Raw genomic sequence first — 17,544 nt, forward strand, 5'->3', positions numbered from 1 at the left:
ACTGTCCTTCTGATATTGGCTGCCCAGATAAATTTGTGAACATCCTTTGGCTCTTCCATTATAATATGACAGCAACAATTGCAGATAACAATGGCTCTCAACATCCAAAAAAACAAAGTGCTGCAACAACAAGTGCAAAATAACCCCCTGCAGCGCCAAAAAGCCAAGTCAATTGTGTAACATTGGAAAGTGTTGATCACTTCTCCAAGCTGGGCAGTTTTCTTTGCACAAGGGCCAACATCGAAGATGAAATGCAGCATTGCCTATGTTCTGCGAGTGCGGCTTTCTCCTGATTGAAGTGCAGAGGCTTGAGGACTGGGACATTTGCAGGGAAACCAAAATGCTTGTTTACAAGCCATTACTACCAACCCTACTGTATGCTTGTGAAACACGGACCACTAATAAACGCTATCTCCAACGCCTCCAAAGATTCCATCAACCGTGTCTCTGAATTTTTTTTCCACATCACTTGGGAAGACAGGTGAACTAATGCCAGTGTACTGGAAGCAAAGCTCACCAGTGTCGAAACAATGATTCTTCAACATTGTTGGACTGGTCATGTTGTTCAGATGCCAGATTATTGTCTTCCAAAGCAACTACTCTATTCTGAAAGCATAATGCTGGTGGTCAACAAAAGAAGTTCAAAGACTGTCTCAAGGCACATCTAAAAAAGTGAAACAATGGCTTCTGGAAGTGAAAAAATGGCCGCCACTTCCGAAATTTTCGACTTGTGAAAGGAAAGCGGCGGCACGATACCTCAACTTAAGAAATTTGAATGTGCTTTCTTTGACTTCCGAATTCCCCCCCCCCCCCGTTCTGAGATGGCGCCTTCGACTTACGAAGATTTTGACCTACGAGCGTGCCTTCGGAACGGATTAATTTCGTAAGTCGAGGTACCACTGTATATGCATTTATACATTATACATATACATTTATGGTACCTGTGCTCTGGAAAAGTTTGATAACTGTGATAGAAGTCTTTTTTCTAATTGCAGCACTGCTAATTGTTCTGTGTATTCAAGAACATTTTGTAACTCCAAAACATCCACTAGGATTTCCTTTGCAAAACATATTTTTTAAAAATATATATAAAAAGCAAAGAACGTTTCAAGGAACACATGGGTTAACTGTGACAGGATCAACTGCTTCCTTAAGCATTCTGTTACCAAAAAGCAGGCTGAAATTAATTAAATAGACACAGCTGGAGGCCCACACTATCTGAAACAATGTATCACCTTTTACTGTTCCCAAATGATTATAGTGAACAGAAACGGAATGGCTCATATGGACCCTGGCACACCAAGAAAATTAACCCTCTAAATGGCTGAACTGAAGCACTTTTATAGCCTACTACTGATTTGGGAAAGGCAGTATCTGGTCACCATTTCACAACAGCTGCTGCTTTCAAACATATAGGATCTGAAACTTCTATACTGCTTTAAAACAGTAATTACTGCTTACAATATCTAAGAATTTCAGTGCTTCAAGACGTTCAAAACATTTAATACACAGCTCTTTCACTCTGTTAACAAGCTTTGATTCTTATATCGTGATTGTAACCTTAAAAAATTCATATAAAGTTTACTGGGACTTCCACTTTGCTACGTGGGAATTGACAGAAAGCTGCTGTCTCAAAACCTACAACGTAATAACATGTAGTAAAATAATTTCACTAAATTCAAAAAGCACCTCTTGCGTAAGGAAGTTGCTACCAGCTCCTAGTACCACTCTCTTTGCCGTTCTCTTGGCCTCAGCCCCCCATCTTTAATACAAGAATAATATTGGTCTGCCTTATACAGGATTACTGAGCTAATGATCGTGAAGCACGAATACATACTATTTTGACTCATCGATACAAGCCCACATACATCCCACCCACCAAGCCCCCCCAAAAAAAACCACTCATCCTGAAGGCAAGTGTTATTTTATTCCCTAAATTCATTTGACACACCCTTTTTTTTAAAAAAGGAGGGGTCATTCTTGGATCTCTGGACTGCTCAGTCATGGCACATTTAACCTTACACCGAGAACCTGCAGAAAGTTTCCCTTGTGGAAATTCCATCTATCTCTGCATCTTTAAACTGATTTCACTTAAAATATCCAACTGAATACCGTGATTGTCTCACTACAGTGGTACCTTGGTACTCGAATGGCTTGGCTCCCAAACCCGGAAGTAAGTGTTCCGGTTTGTGAACGTTTTTCGGAAGCCGAAAGTTTTTCGGAAGCTCCTGCGGCCAATTGGAAGCCGCGCCTTGGTTTTCGAATGGTTTCGGGAGTTGAACCGACTCCCAGAACAGATTAAGTCTGAGACCCAAGGTACCACTGTATAATCAGTGCAGTGTTAATAATAATATTATTATTATTATTATTTGTACCCCGCCCATCTGACTGGATTTCCCCAGCCACTCTGGGCGGCTTCCAACAAAAATCAGATACAGAAATATCACACATTAAAAATTTCCCTAAAAAGGGCTGCCTTCTAGGTATTTTCTGAATGTCAGGTAGTTGTTACTCCTTGACCTCTGATGGGAGGGCGTTCCACAGGGCGGGCGCCTCTACCGAGAAGGCCCTCTGCCTCGTTCCCTGTAGCTTTGCTTCTTGCAGTGAGGGAACCGCCAGAAGACCCTCGGTGATGGATCTCAGTGTCCGGGCTGAATGATGGGGGTGGAGACGCTCCTTCAGGTATACAGGACCGAGGCTGTTTAGGGCTTTAAAGGTCAGCACCAAACTTAGAATTGTGCTCGGAAACGTACTGGGAGCCAATGTAGATCTCTCAGGACCGGTGTTATGTGTTAAAGCAATTAGTTTCGGAATTCCTGTGGGCAACGTAACATACCTTGAATGGTTGTCTTAATCTAAATTAGAGTGATACCAAAAAATGTTGGGGAGGGAAAGTTCAATTTTCGGTAAATACTGCTAGGTTATCAGTTCTTTGTTACCTGAAAAATAGTACTATTTTCACAATACATCCCTGAAAACCAAGTGAATGAATATGCTTTGAAGTGGGAAAAGTATAACTGAATTTGAAATTACATTTTTACAGATTCATTTCTAAAAGGTACGATAACCAAATTTATTTAAAGACAAAACTGTATTACGTGTAACAATGCATAGGCCTAGTCGTCTGGCTGAAAGCATACAACTGCATCGAACAATTACCTTTGGTTACTGAAAACGTCCTATGTGGTTTTTCTTTTCTTTTTGAACAAAGAAAAAAGAATTCTTTCAATTCTACCGCCTCAGAACAAACTCCTAGCGTCATTGTGTGCCGAAGGACTTTACATGCTGCCAATCTTGCAGAATATAACTCCAAGGCACTCAGAAATAATTAAAAAACAAAGCTGTTTAATATAAGGGTGGGCAAAGCAGATTGGGATCTACTGGTAGTCAGCAAAAATTTCTGCCGCCCAAATTAACTATAGAAATGACAAGTGACTCCCTTAATGTAAATGAGAATGCTGAAATTAAGAAAATTTGGGAGTAACCAGTAATGGATTTATGTGTGAAAGGACTGTTTGCACAACTCAACTCTGATTTTCTAAGCTCAGCAGCTGCTCAGAGGCACCATTAAAAATAAATAAATCTAGATATTTCTTTTGTGGATGAATTTCAGGGAATAAGTAAAACATGAAACAAATCTCACAACTGACGTCTGTCCTTCCCAGTGTTTAAAATATCGACTCTATTCATCCAGCCTCCAAACTTATCAAAATTCAGAAAATATCAAAGGTAACAGTGTAGAATTCATCAACAGTCTGAGATTCACTAGAGTAAGTATGCCTTTCCTCTGTGTAAAAACCGTCTTGTGGATCCAAACACTCAATTGCATGAGCAGAAGGACCTTCTACTCATGGAATTTCTTTTTCATGAACAGACACTCCTTCCATCGATGGATAGAATGTTAAGATCCAACCCAACGCTTGCCAATGAATTTGGCTCATGTTTTCAAGAGGACAATTGTATTAAAAATGGGATAGATTTCTATTATGCTTATCCAACTGGTTAGTGGGCACTTGCTACCACTGGGCTGTAGTTACAAGCCACTGTTACCCAAATCTGGGGCGTAGTGTGTGTGGGGGGGGGGCTGCCAGGGCGATGGCCCCGGGCCCTTTATTGGGGGCGCTGGCAGAGTGGCATAAGGAAGATGCAACAGCTATGCGACCTTCGATACCAGCCTTCCAAATCGGATTGGGCTGGCGTTGCGGCAGGGACTGGGCTGGCAGCCTGGCATGCATGTGCCCACCTGGGAGCCACGAAGACACGCTCTGCTGCTGCCCAAATCCAAATCAAAGACAACAGCATGGTAACCGTGTTGTAATGAGTTAGTAAGTTTATATAGAATTTGCTGTGGTTGAACAGATGTAATATTTTAAACTGTGAGATCCAGGTGAGACAGCAAATGATTCTAACATCTAAAGCAGGGGTCAGCAACCTTTTTCAGCCATGGGTCGGTCCACCATCCCTCAGACCATGTGGTGGGCCGGACTATATTTTTCTGAGGGAAATGAACGAATTCCTATGCCCCACAAAATCCCAGAGATGCATTTTAAATAAAAGCACACATTCTACTCTGGTAAAAACACCAGGCAGGCCCCACAAATAACCCAGAGATGCATTTAATTAAAAAAAAAACACACTGATTCCCAGACCGTCCATGGGCCGGATTGAGAAGGCAATTGGGCTGCATCCAGCCCACGGGCCTTAGGTTGCCTACCCCTAATCTAAAGTAATAGTTCAACAATGGTTCAAATGGTGGGGAATTGCTCGGGTAACAGCTAGGCCAATTTACTACTATATTTTGCAAAGGTCTATAGACTCCTTATACTGATGTGGTCAGCAGGCAGAGATGGAGGAAGGGGGATGCGGGGGGGCGGGCCACCCCGTTTGTCACCACTGGGGGGGTGACAAAATGCGGGTGACACTCACTGTGGGTCCTGCAGCGTACCCGAGCCACGATCTCTCCTGGGAGTGACACGGTAGCTTGGCGCCCGCAGGCTCCACGCTGCCCCAAACGGTCTGCCTGCCGCCTCCCCCTTAGCTGTAGGGCAGCTGAGTGGGAGGAGGCAGGCAGACTCCTTGAAGGCTCTGTGGAGCGTCCTGCCCTGGCTGGCCCCGCCCTGTGGGTCGCTGCCTCCACCCCCACGGGCGGCTGGCCCCACCCCTGGGTGCAGGGCACGGACACCACCCAGGCGCCGGATCAGCTTGTTCTGCCGCTGTCAGCAGGGGAGCACTTTAACTGGTACAGTGATTAAAATAGGATAGCTATTAAAAATTACAGTGAAACATTTGCTTTGGAGACCTTTCCATGCATTACTAGCAATGTCACATCACCATGGCACTTTCACAACTGCACTGCATAGAGCGCTTACGACTGCAAGGGATGTGCTAGAATCTAGCAGCTAGGTAGACAATCAACTGTATCTGAAGACCCGAATAACAAGTAAATGTGAAACTCTTGCATATATTGGGGGGGGGGGATCTACAGTAGATTACATGAAACCACTGAGCAAGAACTAAGTGGTTATTGAACAAAAAATTGTAATAGAGAAAAGATACTAACATTCCAAAAAGTAGCAATGGGCCACTTTGCTTGACATTCACATCGGTTATTTTTTGCCCTTGCCACCTTATTCTAATGTGTATTTATAATGAAAAAAAAAAAAAAAAAAAAAAAACTTGAAAGCAGTGGATCTTGATATTTATACAGGAAGAAAGCTGCCGCTTCCGAAGTAAATTCCGTTTTAAGTTATTAGTAAATCATTATTTTAATTTGAGATGCTTCCTCTCGAGACACAATGATGCTTGAGAGTTATCCCCTTAATTATATATGTTTCCCAGCATTAAGGAGGGATCAGCTGCAGTCAACAGAACATCAAAAGGGTATGAAATCAATTATAAAGTTGAAAGTTTCTTGAAAATCTTAAGTATTATCAATTTACTAATATGCGATAGGTTTAAAAGATTATCTACAAAAACTGAAATGTAAGTAAAGCAATCACTAAACAGTTGAAAAAAGTACAGCACTGAAAGACAATTTAATTTGCATATTTTTGCTTAAAATGTCTAATTGAGACATCAGTTGGAAAACAACAACAATAGAACTCTTAGATCTCCACACTGAATTAACATTAAGGATTTCTAATGGACGCCTTAATTAGATTTTTATTCATGGAAACTTTACACAAAATAAAATCAGTTTCTATGTGTCCCAATTCCGTTTCAGTCTAAGGGGGGGGGAATAGGTGGCCGTATATGAATGAGACTGCGGGAGATTTAATCCAGACACAGACATCAATTTGTAACTAAAATGTCACATTCAGTATTTAGAATTAGGATTAGTACTCCAAGGAAAACAACTCTCTGCATTGTTTGGGCGGTAACACAATCCACACACTTGAAAGTAAGTTCCATAGGAATTTGAGAGACTTAATTCCAAGTATATTTAGGATCAGGCTATTAATACTTTTTATTTCCATGTAAAAGCGTACATTTACTGTGGGATGAAAATGTTCCATCATTGAAATCCAACAGCTACAATGGCTTTTGGAACTGTCCAAAGGAAGCAAGTTTTCATTGAATATAGAAAAGTTTCCTTCTTTCTCAAATTCTATTGCTATAGCATACAAATCACATGCTCTGTCTTTCACATCTGCAAGTAACAGATTTACAATCAAAACAGTAATAGGCGTTTCTGCTATTATATCCTAGGTATATTGCCAATAGTGGTGCTGGGGTATCACTGTTGAACTTTGACAGTTCTGTCGCACAGTTCCATCATATCTGTAAGCTGAATAATGTCTACATTAAACTTACGGGATAAGGTATCATCAATATGTGGTTCATACGCATTTCTGCTTCTTTTTCAGACAACCCAGGTGTCATGGTTAAATCCTTGAGCACCAGTCTGAATTCAAGAATGGGTAGCACGAGAATGAATGAACTAAAACGCAATTCTGGCAAGACAGCGTTAGTAATTCCTGAAGGCTGACAAGCCGAGGGAATAGTGTACCTGCCTGCTAGAACTGAAACTCAAGGATAGCATTTTAGGATACTTCTAAAAGAATTCACTAGTATGTTCTGAGTGTTAGCTGCAATTTGGCAAAGCTCTATTCTTGTGGAAACACTTCCAACTCCAGTAATCTTTAGGAGAGCAGCCATAATATTTTATTCTGCCAAGCTTTCAAGCTGTTGGTTCTCCCGGCCGGTACGTATTTTATGCTGCCTTGAATTAAACACTGTATCTATGTTCTTGTTTTATTAATTGTATTGCTATAACTTTTCTTGTACGCATCTTTTGGAATCGCAAAGTGGCTTACAGGCTGAAGTGCTAAAAACAGAATGAAAACAATTTCAAACTACAAAGAAAAGAGGAAATTAAAATACATTTCCACATGCTTTACTATCCGTTATGGAGAATATCTGCTTGCAGTTCACCTAAAATACACCCAACGTGAACTATGGGACTTGACAGGAGCACTGAGGAAAAGACAGTGAAACCAGAAACTGAACTTTGTAATAACACACACTGCAGAAATTTCAATCCAACTAGATTGCATATGACATGTTCTGGTGCTGTTGCACACAGCTGTACACAAGTCGGTTACAAATGACTTCGCTGCTGCTTTGGAAACACATGTGAACTGCTGCACATTTATTTGCAACTTTTTAATAAAAACAACAAACAACAACTAGAAATGTACCGGTATTCTTCAGTTTTTGTGCAATGCTTATTAACTTAACTTCCCCACAACCACCAGTTCAAAGATTTGCCGAACGCATGCAAATCACTGCAAAGCTGCATGCAATTCAAGAGGATTTTATCTAACACTGGCTAGTCTATAAATAGGATTGGCTGCTCTCTCAAGTGGGGTTTACATTAGCACATTCCTTGTTTCTCCCTGAAGCAAGCACTTCATCCCTATGTTTCACCCACAGTAACTGCCATAAACAGTTGTGACTTAAACACAAAGTAAGAATGCTCTACCAGCCACAGGCTTGAATCAAGAAAACCTTGTATACAACCAAAGCTCACATTGTCAAGTACGGATGAGGTACACAAATGATTCCCTTGTCATTTCCCCCCAGTTATCATTTCACAAGACTAAAACCATGGCATAATTCTGAGTTCAGAACCTGGGGTAGGGAAAAAACCCAAAACAAATATAAGACTATCCTCTATTCGTCATTCAAATAATAATTTGTGATCCACAAAAGCAAGAGTGGTTGGAATAGGACTACAAGTGATCATTCCACTTTTATCCATCCATACTTAATTTTAAAAGGATGCTGAACTAATTACGCTGCAAGACTCAGCTTGTAGATCACAGGTGCAACAATCAGATCTAAAAAAGAACTTTCATAGAACACATTCCTCCTAAGATTACTCACAGGTTTATTTATTTATTTGTGTGTGTGTGCGCACGCGCTACAGTACCTGGCTGGTTTGTGGACTGGACGGGTCATAAGAGTAATTCTTCAGAGTATCCTGAGGATTCAGGTGAGGAGGATACCGGATAGTTGGGTGAGAGAAGTAGCTAGATGGAGCAGGGGGAGAATAGCTTGTGGTGGAAATGGCAATGGTGAAGGTGGAGGAGGAGTTCTAGTTGAGATGACTAGAAGAGATAGGAAAAACAGAATTTGTTATGGACCTTTCGTTACGGTAACACTTTGCACCCATGATATGGCAAGAGAAACCCGTATCAGACAAAAATAATACAGTGGTACCTCGACTTACGAATTATTCGACATACGAATTTTTTGACTTACGAATGAAAAAAGTGCCCGCACGCCTACGAATTTTTCGACATCCGAAGGACATCCGTTGGCGGTTTTAGATGGGGTTTACTCGACTTACGAATTCTGGATGCGGCTTACTCGATTTACAATTTTTTCCGAATTTTTCATTTCCAATGCATTCCTATGGGGAAATCGCTTTTTTTGACTTATGAATTTTTCGACCTACGAAGGTGCATTCGGAACGGATTAAATTCGTAAGTCGAGGTACCACTGTAATGATTCATTTCCTTGCCTTCTTCACAGGCTTCATCTGCAACATCTTTAAATCATCATCATCATCATTCTTTATTAAATTTCTATACCACCTTGCATCTGAGGATCAGTGTGTGGTTTACAATAAAAACACAAAAATACATACCACAGGAACAAACAACTGCTCACACATAGTTTAAAAGTCTGGAGATTGCTTAATTAGCCAGAGGTCTGGGAGAAGAGGAATGTTTTTGGTGCCTAAAGCTATGTAACAAAGGCACCAAGCAACCCACAAATGGGGAGCCATGGCAGAAAAGGCTTGTTCTCATGTTGCTCAAAAACACTTGATTGTAACATTTTGTTTCTTAAAATCAGTGTTCTATAAATTTTGTTAATTAAATATACCACTGCTGATTTATAAGGGCATAACAGGCCAAATCATCACACTTCACATACTTAATTCAAACTTTTCTTTAAATATAGAAATTATCGCCCTAGGGAAATGTATATCACTTATCAAGTATGACCCAAAGTAATTTTCTATGTGGGGGAAACAAAGAGCCAGCAAATTATTCCACAATGCTTTGTGCTACACCCCTGCTAATGTACCGTATTGGCCCGAATATAAGCTGCACCCGCAAAATTCAGCGGCTTGGGGAGGTATGGGAGCCTTGGAAAGGATGGGTGCCGTTGCCCCGCGTTCCCGGGCTGCTTTTGGGGGGGGGAGAGAGCCATGCTGCTTTCCCAGCTGTCTTCCCCCTTCTCTCATCTGACATAGGGGAGGCTTTGACCGGTGGGCGGCCTGCACACTTTTGCTCCGCACTCCCGGGCTGCTTCCTGAGGGGGGGAGCAGCTCCACTTTGCCGGCGGCATAAGGTCGCAAATATAAGCTGCACTCTAACTTTTCACAATCAGAATTCAGGGGAAAAGTTTTGCTTATATTCAGGCCAATACGGTATGGGGGTAGGGGAAGGATTACCAAGCAATAACACTAGGAATAATTAGTTGCCCATTGTGAAAATACTAATGAATATTCAACTTCGGGCCGAGGAAAATACCTTGCCCAATGGCAATATCTGTACTGAACAAAAATTGTATCATGTTATACGTATTTTTTTTTCCTTGAATTCTCTTGCACCCTACAAATTTCTCTATCAAGAGTGTATGCAATGTCTAAAACCACTGTAATACATAGTATCTGGTTACTACAGAGTTGTTGCACCGGGCATGGAAATTATGTCACTACATGTACACAATAATCACATTCTATTTATATAGGGGATAATGTGTGAAGGATAGCTCAGCTGGTTGAGCATAAGACTTAATATCAGGATCATGGTTTCGAGCCCCATGTTGGGCTAAAAGACCCCTGCAATGCAAGGGGATTGGACTAGACAACCCTTGTGGAATGGTACGCAAAAAGGGAGAAAGTGGTCCATGGTATCTATAGATTTCCCAAGCACATCACTGCATCAAAACTCCAGCAGCTCATAAGATATTAAGTGCTTTGCTTTACAACTTTATGATGATGCTTTCCTAAGTGCAACAATCCGTCTTCAGCATTTCAGCTAAAGACAAAGTCAAGTGCACATGTTGTTGGCCAATCCAGATGTATTTCCTGGAAAATACACCTGATCAATGTTCTGTGCCTCAAACAAGCTCCCATCCAATTGGAAAACAGAAGCTGCAGTTAGGCTGAGGTGTGTGCATTTCAGGAAGCTGTGGCACATGCGCTGAGGACAACGCATGCACAGATGTCAGCTTCAGTGCATTCCTGCTCCCTTTGTAGTGTGAACAGCAGCATAAATAAGAGGCTGTAAACATGGGTGGGATGGGGACACCTTGCTGTGTACATAGCCTAACACCCTGTGGCAGAGTACTATCAACATGAAGTCAGTTTTAAAATATCAATTATGCTTGTTTCGTAGCAGACAGGGGAAAGATTGGAAGCAATTTCAGGATGCTTTCAATGTTTAAGGAAGATATAAATGTGAAGTGTTGCAAGACATTTTGAAGGATCTTGTTTGGTGTTTCCTTGGCAGTTTTTTCTCTTTTGTGGGTCATATGGCTGTTCCACAAATACGCATTTTCTTCTCTATATAAGTATCCCTTCTCTCCTCTGCTTATGCTAATTTCCTCAACCTCTTTCCTCTAGATCCCATTCATTCTTTTTCTCAGTACAGTTATTCAGGGTATTATGTGCCCGAAGGAGAAGATTCAGGTGGTGTTAGGTCCTTCTGCAATCTACACACATTACAAGGGTGGGCAAAATGATACTTATTTCCAAGAAAATATGCAAGATATTGTGCTATTCATTTAATATTGCACCTATGGAATGTATTCTACGGCTTACTAATGGAAAGAACCTTGGGAAAAGGGAAGACTAAATTCAGGAACCTATCAGCACTATAAGCCTTTGTGATCATAACCTAAGCATTCCCTTATTTTTATTCTGAACTTATTTTCAAGGAAATAATTTCACTGAAGTTCTGCATGTAAATCTCTTTATCACTAGAATTTCATTATGATAATAATTTCAACACGGGAGAAACAATATTTAACAGGTAACATATAATTACAGATTCACATCCATTTTGAGATTATTTCCCATCCCAGGAAACTGTATCATATAGCAGTGAATAAACTTATGTGACATATGATACAGATATATGTTGGGGTTGGGTGGGGTTGTGAAAGTGTTTTTTTTTCCCTGGTTTCAAGAGATTTAGTTTAGCTAAACTTCTCAGAATCTCTTCCTTCATATAACTTTGTGCTGAATGTTAAATTGAGCATTAAGTCAATAAAGGGGGCATTATTGTGGCTGGGGAAAGACTAGCTTAGGGTTCAGAGTTTCCCCATCCCTCTTGCATCCTCACCACTGTGTGTAACTCCCGGGATCCCTGGATGGTGATGCTGGAAAGTGGTCAGTCTTGGTGAAGAATCCTGGGGAGATGTAGTGCTAAACAAAGGCTTTTCGGGTTTCTTCATTGTAGGAGAAGACATATCTGCAGTGACGACATGACATAATAGATATGTTAGCCTAGAGATCACATAGCACCATTATTATTTACCAGTCACTCGGCACACGAAGAGACTCCAAGTAACGTTTAAAAATAAAAGAATACAGCATCGTATATGATGAAAAGAGAAAAAACATTGCATTATATTAAAAGCAGTAGAGTGACCTATATAAAACCCAATGAAACAGCAGTAAAACTTCAGCAACGAAAATGTACCATTAGCAGGCAGAAAAATCATCTTAATTCATCAAACCTCTGAGAAAAGCGTTAAGTTTTTGCCTGGAACAAATTAATGATGCCACTGGGGTGAGCATGCCACAAAAGCAAGTGGTTCTACTCCACTGACAAAGCCCATTTTGAGATGAGCCCAGACCCACAGCAAATCTCAGTCTGGTTTGCAATAGGATGAATCCACTGACTGCCCCTTTCCCAAACTTAACCTTGTGGTGTGGGTGTTGAGGGGGACTTGCGGCAACATTAAGCTTCACTCTTAAGCCATCCATTGCCACTGTGGCCCTGAAAACCAGAATTATCAGTTTATCCTTTTCAGTATACCAAAACAGGAAGAATGGATAGCTCCGCTCCCAAGGTTCCTGGCAGTAACGGAAGTTTCTAAGTATGCTCAGGATCTTTCACTGTTGCTGGAAACACTGTTGCTGGAAAAAAACGATCTTGCAATCACTCGCCGCCTCTGTAAACTGAGGAGATTTTGGGGGAGAAGGCAGACTGATTATAGAGAACTTGGGGGCTGGCAGAAAGCTGCCGAAGACTCAAGTGTCTTTTCCAGTTCTCTCTAAGGGTGCTTCCAGAATGTTGAACTTTGGCGTGAATCTTTCACACAATCGGGTAGATGCCAGCACATGCCATGTACAGAATAAGAGTGCACCTCATAGCCCACAGCAAAGATAAGTGGTATGAGATAAAGCAACTTCCAGCACGATCCAGACTTTTTGTGGTAAGGAATGTGGAGCATAACAACCACTTGACAACAACAGCGTATAACTTCCACAATTTTTGCAAAAACGAATCCGAACGGCTCCTCGATATACAATTCATCTGGAAGTGACCTCAGAAAACTCTTGGAAAGACTCCAAGAATTTTCTGAGAAATCTTAGAAATGTGAAACAAATGAACAGGAAGGAAGCTGGAGGAACCCTCCCCGTGATTAGTTTTCAGAGGACTGCCTGTCCACCCACTTGCTGGAGAGCAGACAATAAGACATACAAATGTGCATCTTTTTGAGTGTAGTTTGAAGTGTGTCTCCAATATTATTCCAGAAAAAACACCTGCATGTATCACAAGATTGGAAAACCACCATAAAAGCCATTTTACAAAACTAAGTATTAACTTGCCTTGTGTAAATTTTTAAAGAGTTGTGGGTTAAGAGAACATGGGGTTCTTTCTCAGCCTAACTGACCTCTCCGAGCTGATGTGAGCATAATGGCCCTGAAATACTTGGAAGATTGAGACAATATACTGAAAAAAAATGAATATTCACTGTAATGTATAACTGAAATCAGTATCTAATAACATAAACTTGCATCTACAAGAGTTGTAAATAGCAGCACCCTTCTTCTTTGGTTTGCACATTTTCGTTTTGCTAGACAACAACGTCCTTTCTGCTCCAGCACAAAAGCCATTATAAACATTCGCTTCATAAAATTAAATAAATATTTGCTTTTGGCAAGGCGAACTCTTTCATACTTATATAATCTCAGCGCTAAGAAGACATTCCATTAAAATGGTCTGCGAGGGGGTGATGCAAGCTCCACACCCAACTGCCACCTCGAGGGCAAAAAGCACTAAAACGGTAACCTCCCTGGATTACTGTAAATCTCGCTTTTTGCATGTACTCTACATGGCGCTGCCTTCGCTGATGACCCAGAAGCTGTAGTTACGGCAAAATGCAGTGGCCAGGTTAGCGAGTCAGCCAGCTGGAATCGTATTAATGAAATTCCACGTGATTTGCAATGGGCTTCCAGGCCCAATTCAATGTGCTCATGTTGTTCAGAACATTAGAAGAGCCTGCTGGATCAGGCCAATGGCCTATCTGGTCCAGAATCCTGTTCTCACAGTGGCCAACCAGATGCTGTTTATACTGTTGATGTATAAAGCTCTATGCAACCTGAGACCCAGATATCTGAAGGAAAACCTGCCCCAGCTGTTAAGTTCTGAAGGATAGGTCCTTCTTCATGTCCCAAATCCAAGTATAGAGCATTAGGAGAACAGGTTTTCTTAGTGCCTCAAATGTGGAATGCCCTCCTCACTGAGGGTTGGCAGGCACCTGCAATGTTATTCTTTCCATAGGCTCAAGACTTATTCTTTTCACCAAGTCTTTTAAGTACTGAGATATTGTACAACCACCCGTTACAGAACATTTTATCAACTAATGTTCTGTAAATGGCCTTTCTTGCAATATCTTTTTTAATGCTCTGTTAAAATGTAATAATCCATTCTTCTACATATTCGGTTTTATATATATATATATATAATATATATATATATATATATATATATATATATATATATATATATATATATATGAGTAATTGAAAAAGAATATGCAACAGGACTGTGACAAGAAGACTAGAGAATGGGAACCACATATACATCTCCTTCATTTGGGGGTGGGGGTGGGGAGATAAACAATTAATGCTTCTCTACAGGATTATAAGTGCTGGCATCTTGAGCTGACACCAGTTAGAAATGAACATTATGCTCATACAACACAAGATCATAACATCCATACATGTCTCTGTATAAAACTGGTGTGCGTTGGTGGTGGAATTAAAGGGAGGTATGGCTAGATTAAAAGCTTGGAAGTTATTCTTGCATAATACTATAAAGGTAAAGAATATGCATGTCTGGACCGTGTTATGTTATAAATTTAAAACACTAACACATCAAAGAGATGAAGGCTTATGCAAATGGGGAGCGGGGGGGAAAACAAACGTTAGATCAACTCATCTCCCAACAAGGTAATTCCATCTACAAAGGAAGGCAAGAGAGAGAGAGAGAGAGTTGCTGTGAAGCATAATGTATGTAGCCAGCTCAACGGCAGCTTGCACAAATGGCGCTCCAGATGTATATCTGCTCAAGTCAGCCCAAGGCAACTATTTTGATCAATTCTAATGTGATAAAATGCTGCGGGGAAGGAGTGCAGAAATGTGTTTACGTCAGACTTTAATTAAACTGTTGTTTGCTTCCAAAGAACCTTAGGAAACACTAATGAGACATGAGTTTCAGCAATTTCCTCATCAAAAGCACAGACCCTCTGCCTCTGTACGGGAGCTGCCTGCCATCCCAGGAGCTCCCTCGATAAATGTCACATGGCACCCCAATCAGCGAGCCACCTGTTAATGGAATATTCCTGGAGTCAACTTGTGAGAGAGGCAGAGTTCAAGGATCCACCTGCCTGCATTGGACACCTGCTCGGCTTTCACAGGCACCAACACAACATGTTCACTTTCCCATGAATCTACAGGAGGACAGCCACCAAGGAATAGGGGCACAGGCGCAGAATAAATAGTTTTGCATCTACTGCAGCCAGCCCGGCTTAATTCCCAAATCCACCTCCATTTAGTCGCAGCTCCAAGCTACTTAATTAAATGAAATCTTTTTTTCTGCAAGGAGCACTATATTGGAGCCAAGTAACAATAAGCAGGACTATAGTTAGAGGAGTTATTCCACAAACATTTGTGGAAGAGTTGAAAGTGCTGTAATAGGCATGCCCTATCACGGTTCTTCTGTTTCCTCTTGCATAAAAGGATGTGCATGGTGTCTTATGCAATCAGAACATCATCTATCGATTTATTTTCACTTTTTGTGCAATGCTCAAGTGGTGCAAAAGTAATACTTAAAAAACAACAACACAGATTACACCTTCTGCAAATGGACCCAACTATTTCAGAAATGCCAGCCTAACTGAAATATTTATTCCTTTTCAGTCTTCCCTAATTAAGCAGGAAGGGAGCAATCATTCTAATACCTAAGAAAACTCTTAAAAAGGAAAAAAAGCAGATTAGTATCTGAGTCTAAATACATAAAAAATAACCCCTCGCTGACTTAAAACTCCAAGAACAGGTCGTTACAAATTGGACTGTATTTTAGCGTTTTCAGGTGCTGGACAAAGCATTGGAGTTGCCAGCAGATTAATTTCCCTAACTATGAATGGTAAAAGACGTCATATTCAACTATGCCTAGGAAAGAGATGGAGCACCATACTTTGATGTAAATTTGTTCATAGTACAGAGCTTATGCATGGGCAGGAAAGTTACTTTGCCCAAACTGGGAGACAAGTTTGGAATCAAAATTGTCCCTTTATTCCCTCCTCACTCCCTACATATAAGCTGCACTTGGAGAAACAATCACAGTGAAAGAAAAAGCTGACCTCAACACTTGGATAAGAACAACCACTAAAAAGGAGCATTATGAATCCATGACCAAAGTAAGGTAAAGGTAAAGGATCCCTGGACGGTTAGGTAAAAGGACCCCTGACCATTAGATCCAGTCGCGGACGACCTCTGCAGTTGCAGCACTCATCTTGCTTTACTGGCCGAGGGAGCAGGCATACAGCTTCTGGGTCATGTGGCCAGCATGACTAAGCCGCTTCTGGCGAACCAGAGCAGTGCCCGGAAACGCCATTTACCTTCCCGCCGGAGCGGTACCTATTTATCTACTTGCACTTCGTGCTTTTGAACTGCTAGGTTGGCGGGAGCAGGGGACCGAGCAACAGGAGCTCAACCCGTCACGGGGATTCGAACCACCGACCTTCCGATCAGCAGGCCCAAGAGGCTCAGTGGTTTAGACCAGTGTTCCCCAACCTTGGGCCTCCAGCTGTTTTTGGCCTCCAACTCCCATCATCCCTGACCACTGGCCTTGCTAGCTAGGGATGATGGGAGCTGTAGTCCAAAACAGCTGGAGGCCCAAGGTTGGGGAACACTGGATGAGACCACAGCACCACAAAGTGCACACAGGTGTAATACAGTTCCAAGAGATCCTTGAATTACACAGGCCTTCACTCAGGCAGCCTCCTCATCCTGTCTGTCATGATGATGAGCTCTTTCCTAATGTTCTCCAAAAATTAGAAGGAGCAGTATGCTGGAGAACATACGTATAATACGACTGTACTAGCAAGATCACTCCGCAATGTTAAGAACACCCGATTACAAAATCCTACCCAAAACTAACAACAGGCTATTAGATTTACACGCTACAGGAAAAAAAATGTTGTGGATTACATCATCTAGGTCATTTCTTCAGATAATTTCATAACCGACAGAGACAGAACTTTAAAAGCAAAAAGCAAAGCCTTGGTGGCTGTGAGGAAATTTAATTGTAAAAGCCAAACATATTGCACTTGATACTGGCTAATAAGTTGTTTGTCCATTAAAAACTAGACTGAGGTTCATAATGCCTCTAGGGTTTTAAAAAAAACTAAACAAAAACGCTACTGAGTGCAGTGTATTAGTATTAAGAATCTAAGAAATATTGGTCTACAGCACAAATCAATCAAGTAAGATCAGTAATTATTAGT

General features: G+C 41.2%; 1 protein-coding gene across 1 annotated transcript in view; it reads right to left on the bottom strand.

The window, feature by feature from the left end:
* NFIB (nuclear factor I B) overlaps window positions 1-17,544 on the bottom strand; it is a 296,512-nt gene that overhangs the window by 35,134 nt on the left and 243,834 nt on the right. Inside the window, 3 exon segments of the mRNA XM_033172714.1 lie at window positions 8,435-8,553; window positions 8,556-8,612; window positions 11,865-11,993. Coding sequence (XP_033028605.1) covers window positions 8,435-8,553; window positions 8,556-8,612; window positions 11,865-11,993 — 305 coding nt within the window.

The sequence above is a fragment of the Lacerta agilis genome, chromosome 16 (genome assembly GCF_009819535.1).
Source record: "Lacerta agilis isolate rLacAgi1 chromosome 16, rLacAgi1.pri, whole genome shotgun sequence".
In the NCBI taxonomy this organism is placed as follows: Eukaryota; Metazoa; Chordata; class Lepidosauria; order Squamata; family Lacertidae; genus Lacerta; species Lacerta agilis.